This window comes from Parasteatoda tepidariorum, chromosome 7, assembly GCF_982258835.1.
Source record: "Parasteatoda tepidariorum strain Cologne lab strain chromosome 7, Ptep-v5.0, whole genome shotgun sequence".
In the NCBI taxonomy this organism is placed as follows: Eukaryota; Metazoa; Arthropoda; class Arachnida; order Araneae; family Theridiidae; genus Parasteatoda; species Parasteatoda tepidariorum.
The window spans coordinates 89,071,716-89,089,118 of NC_141761.1; the positions used below are offsets into that span (position 1 = coordinate 89,071,716).

At 27.8% G+C, this 17,403-nt stretch overlaps 1 protein-coding gene across 6 annotated transcripts in view; it reads right to left on the minus strand.

Annotated features, from left to right (window-relative positions):
• Positions 1–1,314: 1,314 nt before the first annotated feature.
• LOC107453731 (5'-AMP-activated protein kinase subunit gamma-1) overlaps positions 1,315–17,403 on the minus strand; it is a 369,446-nt gene continuing 353,357 nt past the window's right edge. For all 6 annotated transcript variants that reach the window (XM_016070657.4, XM_087168247.1, XM_071183176.2 and 3 more), the window contains 10 exons: positions 16,646–16,704; positions 14,708–14,753; positions 14,570–14,621; positions 12,186–12,312; positions 11,203–11,283; positions 10,318–10,440; positions 9,089–9,160; positions 7,781–7,855; positions 7,604–7,697; positions 1,315–2,949 (listed from right to left, as the gene is read on the minus strand). In XM_016070657.4, the coding sequence (XP_015926143.2) occupies positions 2,834–2,949; positions 7,604–7,697; positions 7,781–7,855; positions 9,089–9,160; positions 10,318–10,440; positions 11,203–11,283; positions 12,186–12,312; positions 14,570–14,621; positions 14,708–14,753; positions 16,646–16,704 (845 nt within the window). In that variant the 3' untranslated portion in view covers positions 1,315–2,833. The remainder of the gene's footprint in view (positions 2,950–7,603; positions 7,698–7,780; positions 7,856–9,088; positions 9,161–10,317; positions 10,441–11,202; positions 11,284–12,185; positions 12,313–14,569; positions 14,622–14,707; positions 14,754–16,645; positions 16,705–17,403) is intronic.

A 17,403-nucleotide genomic window follows, 5' to 3' on the forward strand; every position in this document is an offset into this window, starting at 1 on the left:
GGAAAGTAGCATCAAATATTTATTTTTGCTTCAACTCTCACTTTTACTGAAGAGAGAGTAATCTAATTTTATGATCAAATTCAAATAAACGATATAACATAGCATAACAATATATATATATATCTATATAACTTTAGAAATCTTTTGTGTTTTTATTCTGTCATTCAAGCTCTGGATCTCTAAAAGTCGTAGAACAAACTTTTTTCAATTTTTTTTCCCCTAACTTAATTTTTATTTAAAATTCCATGTATTGAGTTAGCAATGCTCATATCCCTTCTTCCCAAAAGTAAGCAGATCACAAACCCCTTCTCTTCCACTAGGTGAGTATAAAATGTCAGCATTTTTTTTGGCAATTTTAGACTCCCTCTCCTAATGAAGAGTAGATTAGTTTAGATTAGAAAACATTACTAAATTTTTTTTTTTATGTTGCTCTGCGCAGAACTAGCTTTTTCCATAATTGATAACTCTAGCAACATATTTATTGAGTTTTAAAAGCACTCTATTTAAATAAATGCAAAACTAAATGAGTACAATTGAAATATGTTTACTACCGGCTTCTCACTTGATATCAAAGAAAATTATAGTTTAAAAGTTTGTCAATTTTATTCATGTGATCTTCGATTTTTTTTTCTTTCTATTTTGAAATATAATAATTTTACAAGCATATCCTTTTCATTCTTTCTAAGTAAAAAATCTTCGTTATCAATGAAATTAGACTTATGAAAACGAATGTACACGTGCACCCTAAAGAATATATTCATAAATTTCATTGCATAAAAAATAATTTAGAATTAATAAATTTTCTTTTTAAAAATTCAGTTTGATTTTTTTAAAAATAATAATCACAGTAGATTTAAATATTTCTTTTCTAAATTCTAGTGATTTAAATATTGATTTTATATTATGTCAACAATGATTTAAATTTTCAGATTATATTATTTATAGAGTTTATCTTCATTTATTTAAAAAAAAAATAAGTACATGTATAATCATTATTATTGTTTTGTCACAAATGACATTAAAACACTTAGTAAGAATTTAAAAGTGAAATTTGTAATATTATTTAATGTTTCTTAACTGCACGACATTGAAATGTGACATTTTGGGACAAAGAGGAGACAAAAATATTGAAATATTTTTCAAAAATGTTAAAAACAAGCAAGATCATTTATGAATGAGGTATAGTTTTTACACACTTCTTTGAAAAAATTAAAGAAGGGGACTTCTTTAGTTTTCTTTCAATGTTAAAGTATAAGGGGGCACTTACATAAACAAATACACAGTTTTCATTTACAAATAAGTAAACAGACAAAATTATCAACAGTTACAATTCTTTATTTTTTTAATAATTAGTGTTAAAAATGTGAAACACAATAAAATCTGTACATTGATTTTAAATTGTACACTGTACATGTTTTATAGAGTCACCATCATATTATTAAGTTTTTAACGACTCAAACAGCAGCTTTATGCATGTTGTTCTTAATTATTGTCACTGTTAAATTCAGAACTGATTATAAAAATGTTACAAAAGTCTAAACTTATATTAAATACAACTACTATGGAACATTTTACATTGAATAGATTAAAGTATTTTAATAACAAATATAGCAACAACAAAAATGTCACATAACTGAAGGATGTAACTTTATAAAAATGGCCAAAGTCTGTTTTTCATTTTCTTCATCAACTATCTCATTAGTTACATTTTATGTAAAAAGAAAAATTAATATTTTTTATATTTTTGTAGCCTTATAAAAAAAGTTATCTACTCTTGAACCCTGGTAAATAATATTTTAGTGTTAAAATGATTATTCAGCTGTCTAAGTTAGGGTTGCAGAATTTTAATAATTTCAAATGACACCTACTTTTGTCATGAAAAAACTTTAAATGGTGAATATCATGAATGGAAAAAAAGAAGCAAATGACAGCATCTTTCTTTTCGGTTGTTGACTTATAAAATATTCTTTTCTTCATTTCTGCTTCGTGCCTTATTTTTCCATGTAAAAAAAATTGCTCCTATTCTAGTTAAATTTTTTTATGGTGAAGATCACATTTCTATGAAATAAAGTAAACGTTGTAATTTAAAAATTCTGTCACTGAGACCATATCAGCTCGAATAATTGTGGACAACCCTATTCTTGAGTGCATAAATTTAATAAAATTTTATTGTACTGTCTAAGAAAGCAAATATCTAAAAAGTTATTTTTATTTAAAGTTTAGTTTTAGAATTAGTTTGATTCAATGAAATATTTTTTATTAAATCTTTCTTATCCTTAGCCAACTTAAATATTAATTTGTCTTTTCACATAAAATGTCAAGTTTATTAACACAAGAGATTTTACATTAAAGAAGACCTTTATATTCTAAAAAAAAAAAAATTGTAAGGTCTCTTTAACTACAATTTAAACAGGAATGTCTTTTTTTTTTATACAAATAGCCAGGAAGTCAAATGAACAAATAAATACATGAAATGAAAATATTGTATTCTGACCTAAATGCGAATTTACAGAAGTTTTTATTATTATTATTTTAACAACAATTTCTAAAAAGTTAAAAATATATAGTACGTGCAAATCTTTTTCACAAAGGTAGAAAAAATAAAATCGTCGAGTATAATCGCGGTGACTGCGATTTTTTGCACACAATTCCATGAGTTTCCATGCACCAACTCAAAATCACTGAAGAGCTTGAAGAACTCTCTCGACACTTAATTGTGTACACAAATAAAGTAGGTTGTAAACTAAAAGAACCTATTACTGAATCATCGTGATTACAGACAGGGTTCTTGTAATTTTCAAGCATAGGTCAAAACGTCATCAGGTTTTGATATTCACTCTTCAGTGGGTGATCCGTTTTCTTGCACTTGAGGATTTGCACTTTCAGCAGTTTCTTCTTCGATCGAGTCAGAATTGGATAGTTTTTTAGATTCTCCATTTTGATTTTCTTCTATAAAAAAAGAAATGGTATTTTAGATATTCATTTAACATATTTAAGTAAGGTACAAAAATTTTTTTAACTACTTTTGAAAATCATGTTTTGAAAGATTAACATTTAGATTTTCTTCTATAAAATGAATGGTATTTTAGATGTTTGTTGGACAGTCTACTAGATGGTGCCATGGGCGGTCCACAGCCTCAGCTTATCTTCAAGCAATTGTCTGCATGTAGGTCCTCTTTGGGACAATCACTAATCTTCTAGCAGAAATTATAGCAGGGCAGGTGAAAACACGATCGGGTCCCAGTTCGATGTTGTAATTTATTTCAGTTAGTGTGCGTTCTGGTTCCATCCTCCAGAATTTTCATCCACCTGAAGTTCTTAACCTTGTTAGGGTTATTGTAAGTTTTCAGATTTCATGTTTCAACAAAATACCCCTATTTCTTAATTTTGAAACTAAACTCATGTCACAAAGTGTGAAAGAATTTCTCATTTAGTTGTCTCACTTTGGCTAAGACGTCGGCAGTCCCCTTGCCATCTATGCCAACATGTGCCTGTATCCACCAGATAATGCAGAGTTTACGTAAAGTTTAGTTAGTTTGGTTCAAAGCATTATGTATATTGCGTCTAATTTTTGAAAGACCCTCTGTTGGTTCAGATATTTGTAACTGTAATATGTTAAAGTAAAATACAATTAAAAAACTTCGACTATTTTTGAAAATAATGTTTTGCTTTTTTTTATGACACCAGGAGCAAAGTACTGGAACAATCCATAACCATGGGAAAATGTGTTGATTGAGAGGTACAGAATTAAGCTAACATAAAAGATATGGCTATGTTTGAGGGTACATTAAACTCTTGATGATTGTGGAATTCATGCAGACTTTCAAGAGAACGCTATATTGCAGGAAAAATTCTTCATGGCAAATTCTCTTTCACCTATACTGAAATTCTTTGTTAAAATATCAACATGGAAACAAATTATGGCAAGGCAATGCAGTAGGAAAGTAATCCTGCTATAATTTGTTTACATGTTGACAGTCTAAAAAAACGAATTTCAGCAATTTAAAATTCATGGTTTACGTGAACTTACTTTTGTTTTCTCAATTTTAATTTACCAATGGAGAAAACAGAATTTGAAATTAAAAGTTTTTCCTGTGATAGAGCGCTTTTTAACAAAAGACAAGACATTATTGAACAAGTATGAGGTAAGCACATTTATTAACTTTTGATTTTGTTTCATCATTGTCATATACTCCTATTCAATTTTTAAGAAATTTACTAGTTGTGTCAACGTTAAATAATTCGATGACTATTCCATATGAAATTTTTTAATTGTGGTATAATTGATACCTGTATAGTTGTAATAGCTTTAAAATAAACGAGTTCTTCACTGATGTAATTACTAAAAGTTAAAATTTTAGTGACGTAAAGCACTAGAAGAGTAACTACTGATTAGAGAGATGGGACAAAAGAAAAAGTTTCACTTCCTGGCCCTTATCATCTTCTATCTCATCCCCTTAATCAAAAGATAGCTGCCTTTTGTACACTTGTCTACAGTGTCTCTAAAATTTATTCCAATAGTGATCTCCTCAATAAAGTACTTGTGAACCTTATGCTGCTGCTTTTTTACAGATTTATTTTATGTGTAGAAGGTTATTCATGCAATAAAATTATTAATTCATAGTTGTTCCAACCCTAGTCCTAAACTTTAACAAATTTTAGGACATTTCAAGCATTTCTGGTCAATGTCATCTTGCATAGATTAGACAAACTAAATGCACACTTAAACTTAAAGAACATGAAAGATATGTTCAAAATCAGGATAATAAACAATGTTATGATTAGAATTTCAGCCATGTAGAGCTATATAAGTTTGAGTTTTCTTTTACTAAAATCATTCAACCCTGCTTTTCAGTTACTAAACTTGATTTCTGAGAATCCTTTCATACTTAAATATTGAGCTTTTAGCATCTTATTAGAATCTTTTTCATTCTAATTTCTATCTTACCCCTGTTTATCTCTTTTCACTATCTGATATTGGTTAAATCGCATTCTTTTTAATGTATTTTGCAACTAAAGTTAACTTCTTGATTATCAAACCAAAGTTGTAGCTTGGCTGTTTTTGTGCATTCTATAAGTAATTCATAAGTAAAGTAGTTTAGAACTCATTCTATAAGTATAGAACTTTATTTTTGGATGTCTATTACAAATGCTATTTTATCTGCATGGAAGGTATGTTTTCAAGGAAGGTTTTTTGTGTGTTTTTGTCATATATATATTCTAACAACTATTATATTATAATAAATAATGTTCTTGATTTCATCGAGCATTGCATTCAATTTACTTTTGAAAAAGAGATAATCCTTCTTAGCCTATTAATAATGATTTTCTTTCCCATTATGCTTTTAATTACACGTTGCTTGCCACAAATCTGCCTATCCTTACATTCATAAATTAATTCCCCACGGGAGACATACAACAACAACACAATAACATTTAAGTTCGATTGCACTATGTGCCATTTAAACTCTGATATCAACTGGTTCCATGGTGGCGATTAAATAATTATCGTTTTGAATGCCAAGTGGATTGTTATTACTTCTACTTTTACTATTTTATGTATCTCAAACTACTGAAACAAGGTTTTGTTTATTTTAAAGGTATGAGGACCATTTCTTTTCCTGATTGTGAACCTTTATCTTTCCACATAGAACTGTGAATGCTCACATGTATAGAAATGGCATCCTTGGTTTTTATGTGCCTCCTTATGCTGCTGCAATATCATGACAATTTTGTGCAACAGGATGGTAACGCAATGTTGTAAAGGGCTCACACTGTGGATGATTATCTTTAGCAAACAATACAACAGATGGAGGGACCATCACCGAACTTGAATCCTATCGAACATGTTTGGGATCCGCCTCAAAGCTTTGCAACTGCTTTTCAAGAACAAAGGCTCATACTGCCATTGGACCTGGTAGACCACATCACATATCACTGTATTGCTGCTAGAGGTGATCATGCACCATACTGAAGGTACTTTTTTCGATTTCAAACTGCCACGTTTGATTTATTATTCATATACTAATTTCTGTAACACCCTAGTTGTCTAGTTAAATACTTTTTATGCGATTATGCGCACTATAATCTGTGCCAGTTTCATTAAATTATTGGTGTAACTTTTTTTGTGATTTTTCCTTAATTTGTGACAACCAGAATACATAACTTTAAATGTTGATTAAAATAAATTCATAGCTACACTAAATATATATTTTTGAACAATTTAGCACAAAACTAGCAGTTGAGTGAAATGGATGGAGTGATGGATACACTCTAATACATATTTGTTCCCTATGTCAAATTTGCTTAAAAATAAACTAATTAAAAAATTTTTTAGACTATATACTTTTATAAACTTTGATAGATAGAACTAATAGCCATACATTTTATAAAATTGAAATTTATGCCAAATGAAGTTTCTGATATTTTTTAAACATAAACTCTTTATGTACTTACAAGGGTAGTACACAATAATAATTAAGTTTAAAAATCTGGATAGGGTACAAATTAGCGGCCAGATGTGCCTTAAGGTAAAAATATGCCTCATTAAAATTCCAACTTTTAAACAAAAACTTCCCAGCTTGTGTTTATTCATGTGTAATGGTTAGGCTGTCTGCTTTTTGCCTGAAAGGTTCAAGGTTCAAATCCCAGCTGAGTTGATTGAATTTTATCTCTAATTTTCTTTAACAAAAATTTGATAACAAAAATTTATTATTTTCAATTCAAATTAAATTTTTTAAGAAAATTCAATGTAAATCATCCAGGCCATATTTTATGTATACCATGTAATTTTTTATTAGAAAATTTTGATTTTTTTTTATTATGTAAATAATTACATGTAATGTTAAATATTACATTTTGTGAGAAAAAAAATTAACATTGAATGAGGATGGAAAAGTTTCACTAAAATGTGGAATTTTTAGAACAAACAATAATAATAAATGTTAGAATTATTTAAATCGAATCTTAATAACAGACACTGCTATTGAAAATTCAAAGACCGGTTATTTTCCAGGTATGATGTAAGAATTTTCTCAGTTATTGTAAAAGAAATGCAATTTTCCCTGCTTTTAAAAGACAAAATAATATTCCCTGTTTTCCCTGACCTGAAAGAGTTCAGATTAATTTTTTTTGTATGCTTTTAAAAAATTTATTTAAATTAAAAAATAATTTATAAATTGAATAAAACATATTAAATAGTTATCAACTTTAAAAAAAAAAAGAAAATTAGAAATAAAATCCAATCATAACATTTGGGATTTGAACTCTGAACCTGGCAGAAGGTGAGCGGTCTAACCATTTCACCGCAAATACACATAAGCTAAGAAGTTTTTGTTAGTTTAAATAAACTTTAATGGGGTATATTTTTCCATAGGTACAGATCTGGTGCCTCCTTTGTACCCTATCCATGATTTTCAACCAGGATCAAGATTTTAATTAAAATGAATTTTCAAGACTCATTCTTCCCTTGTTAGTCAGAATAAAAAACTATGGTCTAACACATCTATTTAAGTTTGCTCTAAACTGCTTTTATTCCTTGAAACTAATTATAGAATGAATATCAAATGTTCATGTTAAAACGACTAGTTGGTCAAAAACGAACCTGTATGGCGTAAGACAAGGTAAGATAAAATGTCAGACAAAGAAATAACGCCTATGGCATGATCTTCATTGTTCACCACCACCAGGCGATGCACCTGAAAAAGAATCAGATATTTTTTAAACTCAATTATTATGAAACTAATTTTACAGATAAACTAAATGAGTAATAGATCATTACCTCTGCTTTTACTATTCTACTGAGTACAGCTGAGAATGTTTCATTTAAAGTACACTTTAAGACCCCTTCAAAGTACTAAAGAGAAGAAAAATCTTTTATTAACAGATTATTTGACTACCTATTTAGTAGTAATTTGACTAGTAGAAAATTTTTAAAATCAATACATATATGTGATATTTCGAATATTAGTTTTATACACAAGTTTAATAGAAGCATAAAAGAAAACATACTTTAACTTTTTACTAAAGTTCTGTTTCATTTTAAGATAATTAAATATAAAATCTTTAAAGTCAATACATATATGTGATTTTTTGAATATTAAATTAGTCATAAGTTTAATAGAAGAAAAAAAGAAAGAAAACAGATTTTAACTTTTTACTAAACAGTTTTTAATTTTAATACAGAAATTATAATCTAATAATAATAAATATGACAAAAATAAATTTTAAAAAGTTTGTGCAAAATATTTTCTAAATCGAAGGAAAGACAAATTCTAATTACATAATTTAATATACAATTAATATTATTACAATTAGTATAGCATAAATAATTTAATTTAAGCGAAATCAGACAAAAGTAAGAATTATTACATAGATCTTTTAAAAGAATTTATTGTTAAAATGAGATACTTCAGTATTAAAGAAAGGAATGACTGTTACTCTTAAAAGTTTTAGCAAAACAAAGAGATAATTTTAAACATTTAGTTTGTATTAGCAGGGTTTTAATTAAAAACATTTCAGAGGATTCAACATTATCATGAACTTTTAAAAATATAAATTCACAGTGGTGCCACAAAGTGAGTTTGTGAAAGAACTTAATAAAAATATGTGATTCATATTAGAATGCACCTAATAGGCAAGTTCGAATGCCCTAATAGGCCTAATATCCTCTTTAGAGAGGATGGTTCCCGTACGAGGACCGATATCACACACCCTCAGTCCCCAGCCAGGCTGATCAAAGTGGTCACCCACGTGCTTACTGACCGCATCCATGCTTGACTTTGGTGTTCTATAGGGAACCATGTCTTTACGATCAGTCCGCTGCGGAATGAGTTTTTAAAGAAAGCTTGTGCTAAAAATATATGTCATAAGCCTATAGGAGGAGAGTCAGTGTATACTCGATGCTGGTGAGGCACAATGCTATGAGTTTGTAAAAGGAGACTAACTGGCTTTACCTGTAACTAATATTATAAGCCATTTTTGCCAATGACCAGTATTTTACTACCATTATTTCACCATATTTTATTAATGTTAAAAAAGATCTTTAGGAGAGACTAATTTACTCCGATAAACATATTAAAATATTTACTTGATCTCTGTGTTCGAGAGCTTTTTTAACAGTAATATCAAGGTTGTTGTAAGTTTTCTCTGCAGCTAAGTTCTGGAAGAAAAAAATTTTTTTTTTAAAAACATATTAAAGGTAAATTATTTTGTAAATAAATTGATTGGAAATATGAAAAAAACAATATTAAAAAAACTACAATAATAATTATATTACATTAGTCTTGAAATTTGTGATGACAAAATAATATATTTTATTTTAAAAAGTTTCAGGTTTAGAGGGCGAGATCATAAAGCACTTGAAATCTACATGAACTGTCACAGAGATTCATTGTTAATTTCTAGAATTGTTAATAAATCTTTCTTTTGCATACTTTGTTAATTATGCAGTTTCTTCATGCGAGATATAAGGAAATTAACTATCATATAATTGGCAGTAATGATATATCTGTGCACTCATTTAAAATTTAGTGTAAGTTTTTGGCTATTTCTTGAGGCTTATACATGCAAAATCTTATAAAACAGTAAGCACACTAAATTTTTGACAGAAACAAATTAATTTTACACTTTTCTGTTAGATTACACTACACTAATAGTTATGCTACATAATTGGCTAACAGGTAAAACTAGCTTGTTGGTAAAATCAACAAACAAGACTTAGGTATGATAATTAAAATACTCGATTATTCTTTGATCTTCAGATTCTAATCTTTATTACATTAGCGAAATTTCAATACAAACCTCTGTTGCATAATCTATAAAACATGTTACAAGTTTAATTCAGATTCAGAGCTACAAATCTCGGGTGACCGTCTATTTCATTTTAACCCCCACTCAGGATAGAAATACACTTTGAATATACAAGTTTTAAGATATTTTAAAAATTTTATCTTAAACAAAATTAATCCTAAGTTAAAAAAAAACTCTTCTTTCTCGCTCCCATGAAAATGACGGGGTGAGGTTTCGCCCTCTATTTCTCACTCTCATGATATTTCCGGGCTGGAGTGTTCACAAGTAATGCGCCAATAAGAATAAAACTAATTCATTTCTTTTGCCTGGAAAACATTTTATTTAATATTTTACACACCAGGTGGCAGTACCGGGATATTTTTAAGGTAATTGTAGATAGTTAGTTTATTTTAAACTAAATGTCAGCACTAATCAAATACTTGTATTTGGCAAAATAGGCACTTTTATGACCGTTTTCTTGAAAATTAACCGGTTGTTAAGGGGTTAAAAAATAAAAAATTTACTTACAATGACATCGAATTTGGCATAGATGTCAACTACTTTACCACTCTCGTCTACAACAGGTAAAGCTGATACTCTTCTGTTGATGAAATCGTTAAGAGCAGTGATGACAGGTGTACTCGTCTTTACCTGTTAATAATATATTCATATCCATAACTTGTTTGAAAAAGCAAAGCAAAATTACGATTAGTATATTAATATCAATACTTAAAAACTAAACGAGTAGATTTTTAAAGGATGTGCTGGGAAAAAGAAATCGAAAAATTACCATTTAGGTTGATTAAAACCAAAGAAAAAGAGTATTTTGTTGAGGTTGTTAATATCTTAAATCAAATGACTAAAATTAGTAGTTTAATAAATAAAAATAAATAAATTGCAAGCCGTGAAAATAAATTGCAAGCCTTGTTTAAAGCAGTACCTAAGAATAAAATAATATGCTTTTTTTTTGTATTTATGTTTGCAAAAATACACTTTTTGTATAAAAGTTTTTTTTCCTTCTCTTTCTTTGTTTGTACATGAAAACATAAAATTTTTGAAAAGGAGTGATTTACCTGCCATTCTCTAATAGTTAATGTTCAGGCCCCTGATATCCAACCAAATATTAATGGAAAACTACTTAGATGTAACTACATAAACTACAAAAGAAATTTTATTAACGTTTTTTCTAGTCAATTAATAAAAAATTATTATGAATTAATTATTAAAATTATTATTAATAGACTTTTTTTAAACTTAGGCTTCACTTTTATAGGAGTCATAGATTCAGTTCTTAAGAAAGCTTTCAAAAAAATTGAATTGTTAATTCGATAATCGGTATTGACATTGAGATATAGAATGGAATTAAAAGAGTGGTTAATATTGTCAGTAACAAGCAACTTGAAGGTTACTTACAGAAGCCACTTCGTCATAGGTCCCAATTTTTAATTCTCCTAATGTTTTATTCATGTAGCTAGGATGAGGCAGTTCATGGTACTGAAATGGAACCAATACATATTGTAATATAGTACAACTAGGCTATTCTAAGACATCAAATGCATATCATTTAACACAAACTGCCAATTTCAAAATATCAATTTGTGTTATTTTGTCAAATATAAATAAATATCAAAAACATCAAATGCTTTATGAAATAAAAATTGCCTGAAAATATGCTAATTGCAAAAGATTATCAATAGTTTAAAACTATTTCAGTTGCTTTGGAATATATTTATTCGTAAGTGTTCCTTTATTGGGAAGTCAGTAAACTTATTTATACAACAGAAAATGCTTTCATCGCTTGGTTAAACACAGCAGTAAACATGCATTTGTAAATGCTACCGCAGTATCGTACTACCTAATGCAAAAAAATTCAACTTACAAATGCTAATAATGAAACTGCTTAGAGGAACATAGGTCATCAGAAAGTTTAAGAGACAAACAATTCTTGCATAAATAAGGAACTTGAGAATGCATACAATTAATTCAAAAACTCAGAATTTTTGTTTCATAAATAAGCAACATGAGAATGTATACATTTAATACAAAAATCTAGAGAGAAAAAAAAACTCATAAATTAAGAATAACTTATGCATACAATTATTTTAAGTTTCATATGTTGAGAGAAAAATTCTTTTATAAGTTAGGAACTTGAGAATGCATACAATTAATACAAAACTTCAGAGAGAATTTTTTTTTTCTATAAATTAGCAACTTGAGAATGTATACATTTAATACAAAAATTCAGGGAAAAAAATTCTTTCATAAATAAGAAACTAGAGAATGTATACATTTAACATAAAGTTTCAGAGAAAAAGAAAACTCTCATAAATAAAGAATAACTTTTAGAATGCATAAAATTTATCTAAAGTTTCATAGCGAGAAAAAAACATTCTTACATAAAGAAAAAGGAACTTGAGAATCCTTTTGTGAGTAATCACATAGAGGACGTTATCAGTAACAGGGTCTATCACAGGCAAACGGTGAACTTTGTTCTGTATAAGAGCTTTTATGGCATCTAATAAGCTGAAAATAAACATATTTAAAATACTGTAGCAGATCACAGAACTACACATGATTTTTAATATCTATTATCGTTTGAAAATATCCATATTCAAATCTGTATAAAGATATTCATTTTTACATTTACATTATTCATTTATAAATTATTCATTAGATATCCATTTTTAAATTTATTCTAGTTATTTATGTATACATTGTATAAGAATCTATATAAATGTGAAATTTTTAAAAGCCAGAATTATTTTGTAGGAGCCTGAATGTTATGGAAAAGTTGTACAAGCAATATTTTTGCTTTACGTAAAATAATAGTAATATACAGGACAGTGGTTCCCAATTTATTTATTTTTTTTGTGCAAGGTACCTCAACTGATAAATTTTCTTTTCACAGAACCTAAACTCGCAGCAAAAAAGTCAGTTTTACATGCCATCAATGTGGAGTTAGTTCATCACGAGTTGCAGGACTAGTAATTGGTTGCTTAACTCTGGGAATGCTGAGGGCCTAGTCAAAATTCTTTACAAAAAAAGTGAACATACCTCAATTTTTAAAAGAAAATTGCAGAGAATTTTCTAAAATATGACAAAACATAAAACCTTCTATTTTGAATGGAGGTTCTTCAAAAATTCTACTAAAAATAAAAAAATATTTTTCTTCTGAAGAAGGGGGCTACAATCAATTTTGTCCAGGGGTTCATAAACAAATGTTCAGCTTTGGTTTAACAGTCTCAAAACAACTTTCAAGGTACGCGACCAATTATGTCGGTCAAACATAGTTCAATTAGATTTCTGTAATGGTGTGCCGTTTTCCAGCTCGAGTACAAGCAATATTTTTGCTTTACGTAAAATAATAGTAATATACAGGACAGTGGTTCCCAATTTATTTATTTTTTTTGTGCAAGGTACCTCAACTGATAAATTTTCTTTTCACAGAACCTAAACAACTTTCAAGGTACGCGACCAATTATGTCGGTCAAACATAGTTCAATTAGATTTCTGTAATGGTGTGCCGTTTTCCAGCTCGAGTACAAGCAATATTTTTGCTTTACGTAAAATAATAGTAATATACAGGACAGTGGTTCCCAATTTATTTATTTTTTTTGTGCAAGGTACCTCAACTGATAAATTTTCTTTTCACAGAACCTAAACTCGCAGCAAAAAAGTCAGTTTTACATGCCATCAATGTGGAGTTAGTTCATCACGAGTTGCAGGACTAGTAATTGGTTGCTTAACTCTGGGAATGCTGAGGGCCTAGTCAAAATTCTTTACAAAAAAAGTGAACATACCTCAATTTTTAAAAGAAAATTGCAGAGAATTTTCTAAAATATGACAAAACATAAAACCTTCTATTTTGAATGGAGGTTCTTCAAAAATTCTACTAAAAATAAAAAAATATTTTTCTTCTGAAGAAGGGGGCTACAATCAATTTTGTCCAGGGGTTCATAAACAAATGTTCAGCTTTGGTTTAACAGTCTCAAAACAACTTTCAAGGTACGCGACCAATTATGTCGGTCAAACATAGTTCAATTAGATTTCTGTAATGGTGTGCCGTTTTCCAGCTCGATAAATCCCGTACATTTACAGAATTATCATTTCTGTTGTGTTTTCATCACAGGTTTTTGAATATCTGTGTTTTGCATTTCACAAACAAGTATTAACTCTCTTAACCTGTTGGCAGCTGACCATGTCAAGCTCAGAACTAATGTATGTATGTATATATTATGTATGTGTGTTTATATATATATATTTATATATACACACATCTATATAATTAATATAAGAAACAAAAAAGAAGTTTAAATTTAACTTTCTGAATTCAAATCTAATTACTTCAGTAAACTAGATTAAAATTATCAGAATTATTGAAAATAGTTTATTAATTAATAATAATAGTTTAAAAAGTTAATTTATAAATTTGACCATTCTGAGTAATAGTGCTACAATACTGCAATATCAATGTAATTTAAAGCATTAACACTAATTAAATATTATTTAACAACTGATTCATAAAATCAAGTTGACAACAAAAAATACATTTGGAAGAAAACAGTGAAAATAAAATACTGCTTAGTTTATTGAAAAAATATATTCAAAACATTAACAAAACAATTAATTACATTTAAAATGAACTGTTTTATAAGTAATTTCGTATATAATATTGTAAAATGAAATGAAAAAAAATAGATAAATATAACTTGGTTTTTACATAACTATAACATTCCTTAAAAAATATTTAACATAAAAGTAAAAATTTAAATGTAGTCACCTGGCATCAGGGCCTATGCTAACTAAAGGTTTACTTTTTTCCTTTAAAACACCTAAACAAAACAAAGATGAAAAAAGATTAACAAACAAATAAAAAAATGTTTTTTTATATGTTTAAAAATAAAAGCAAATTATTTACTTCGCCAAGTTTCCAGCTTATGTTCTTCAAGTTCTTCCATTTGAACCTATAAAGAATTTCAAACAAAAATAACTTGAAAAAATATTATATATGAATAATATTAAAATTATTTAAATATGTTTAGTCACCATAGTTACAAATTTTTTTAATGTGAGACCAGGAATTGACGTCACAGTCTTAAATTCAAATATAAAAAAATATTTGATATTTAAACTCAACATATCAGCATTTGTTATTTAAGCTTTGTTATTATTCAACATTTACTTGGTATTCGCTCAACATTTCAAATTTTAATATTGTTAATTAAATCTTGATAGATTAAAACAGAAAGCGGATCTGTCAAAAAGTGATTATCGCACACCTGCAAAATTTCTATATTAGCATTAAAGTTACAAGTTAGATAAATCAGATAAGAGAGAAGCACATACAATTGAACCACATAGGGGGTAGTCTCTATGCAATCTTAATTACTTTATTTCAATATCAAAATTGAGCAGAGGAAAAACAGATTTTCTTTTCTACTTTTTTCTTTAAATAAAATAGCTAGGAATTTGATAAGATCATTTTCAAAAAACTATTTTGATTTATTAGATGCTATATTATTTGAGAACAGTTTACATGTAAGTAAATAGTTTTTTTACTTTAGAAATGTACGAACTTGAGTATATATACTTCGTGAAAAAATAAATAGCCTCATATGTAGCTTAAATGAAATTATTATTTAATGGCCTACACAATGCATTAATTTCAGAGTTGAGGTTTATTTTTATAATAATTACCTACTAGCCCTGTGGCTGAATTTTTTCGAGCTTTCTGCAACAAAACTCTCTAGTACTAATATCTTTCTGCAATATACTTTTAATAATAACAAACAGATAAGTTGTTAATTTAAAATAACAAAAGTGCTGTGTTTACCAAAAAAAAAAAACTGTGTAGATATTTTTTTAATTGAACATGTAACATTTTTTATTCTAATATTATGGGTGATATTATCGCATTTTGCAAATAATTTTCAAATTAAAAAAATAATTAAAAACATGAAATAGCAATTATCGAAAAAAGAAAAGAAAAAAAGATTGACAACGAAATCCTGCGAATAATCAGACTGAATTGGAAATGATTATTTCGTTTTTGAGAGTAGGTTGTTGTAATAAATAACATCGCATTAAAAGTATTGTATTTTAAAAGCTATGGGGAATTAATAGCAATAATTGCCGAAAAATCAACAAAATCATTGCCTTTAAAAAGTAAATACTCAAATACGCGATTCCAATTTCCCACATTGTCTTGCCATATTGCCATTGAAATTATTTATTTTAAATGTTTATATATAACTAATCTTCAATTATTTTTTTAGCAAAAGTATACGACACCCGTTTATAGAGTGGACTCATTCATAAATCTATCCATAGATCATAATTTAGACCTGAACCAGAGAACGATCAATCTCCAATCCAGTACCCCCAGAGGAATAATTTGTTAGGGGAACATGGGGGACTTTGTGACCCGACAGATTTAACGTGCATCAGCCACCATTTACTACATGGGGAGTCTTCGGCCAGCCAGATTCGAACTTCTATTCTCACGAACTTAAGTCCAGTGTCCTGCCAACCAAGCTATCCTGGCCCAGCAAAAGAAAAAATTTATGGAAATAGATAAAAATGTATCATGTAAAAACAAAATAAAATATAAACAAATATAATTCTATGGAAAGTTATTACAATGTGCACTGTGGCCCATTTTTTTTATTCTCAAAAATTGCAAATGCTGAAATAATTCTTTGAGTTATGAATTCTTTTTTATTTTTGGAATATTTTTTGGAAACTTAGTTCCAACTCCAGATAAGTACTTTAAAACCCAACTATCGAATTTTACAGTCAACTTTTTATCCATTTATTATAAATTATCCAAAAAGCAAACATTGTAAGTTATACTTACAAATGGTGATTTGTAGTATGTCCTTAAAATATTGATAAAATCTGTAATTGTCAGCATTCCTATAAATAAAGAGGCAAAGTAAGTTAAAAAGCAATTTCAACTATAGGAAGAAATGAAATAAATTTACATTTAATTTAACGGTAAAAATAGAAATATTCATAAGTGTTTAACCTGCTCATAAACTACTAAAGAAGCAAAAATAGTTTTAAAAATAACATATATTATTTTCATAAAAATATATATATCATATTTTTCACTTTAAATTATCTATATATATATTTCATTCATATATATTTTTCCAGTACATTAGCAATGCAGGCAGTAAAAACTGTTTAACAGATGAGAAATAAAACAAATTATATGCGTTTTCACTACTAATAGACTACTAAAGCAGTAAAAACAGTTTTACTACTGAAAATTTAAAATTTGCTGGTATTTTCTTTGTTTACAAGGTTTCTTTGTTTTTACTTGTTTATAAAGTACTAAAGGTGTAAAAATAATTTTACAAATGTATATTTTATTCATAATTTTTCTTTAGTATGTTAGGAATCCATGTGGTTGAAGCGGTTTCACACATGAGAAATTAAAGTATTCATATGTATTTTACCTTTCATAAACTACTTAAACTGTAAACTGTTTTACAAATTAAAAATTTTAATTTTCATTCATATATATTTTTTAACAAATTAAAATTACATGCAGTAGAAACAGTTTTATAAATGTGTTATAAAAGTTTTTCCTGCTCATAGACTATGGAA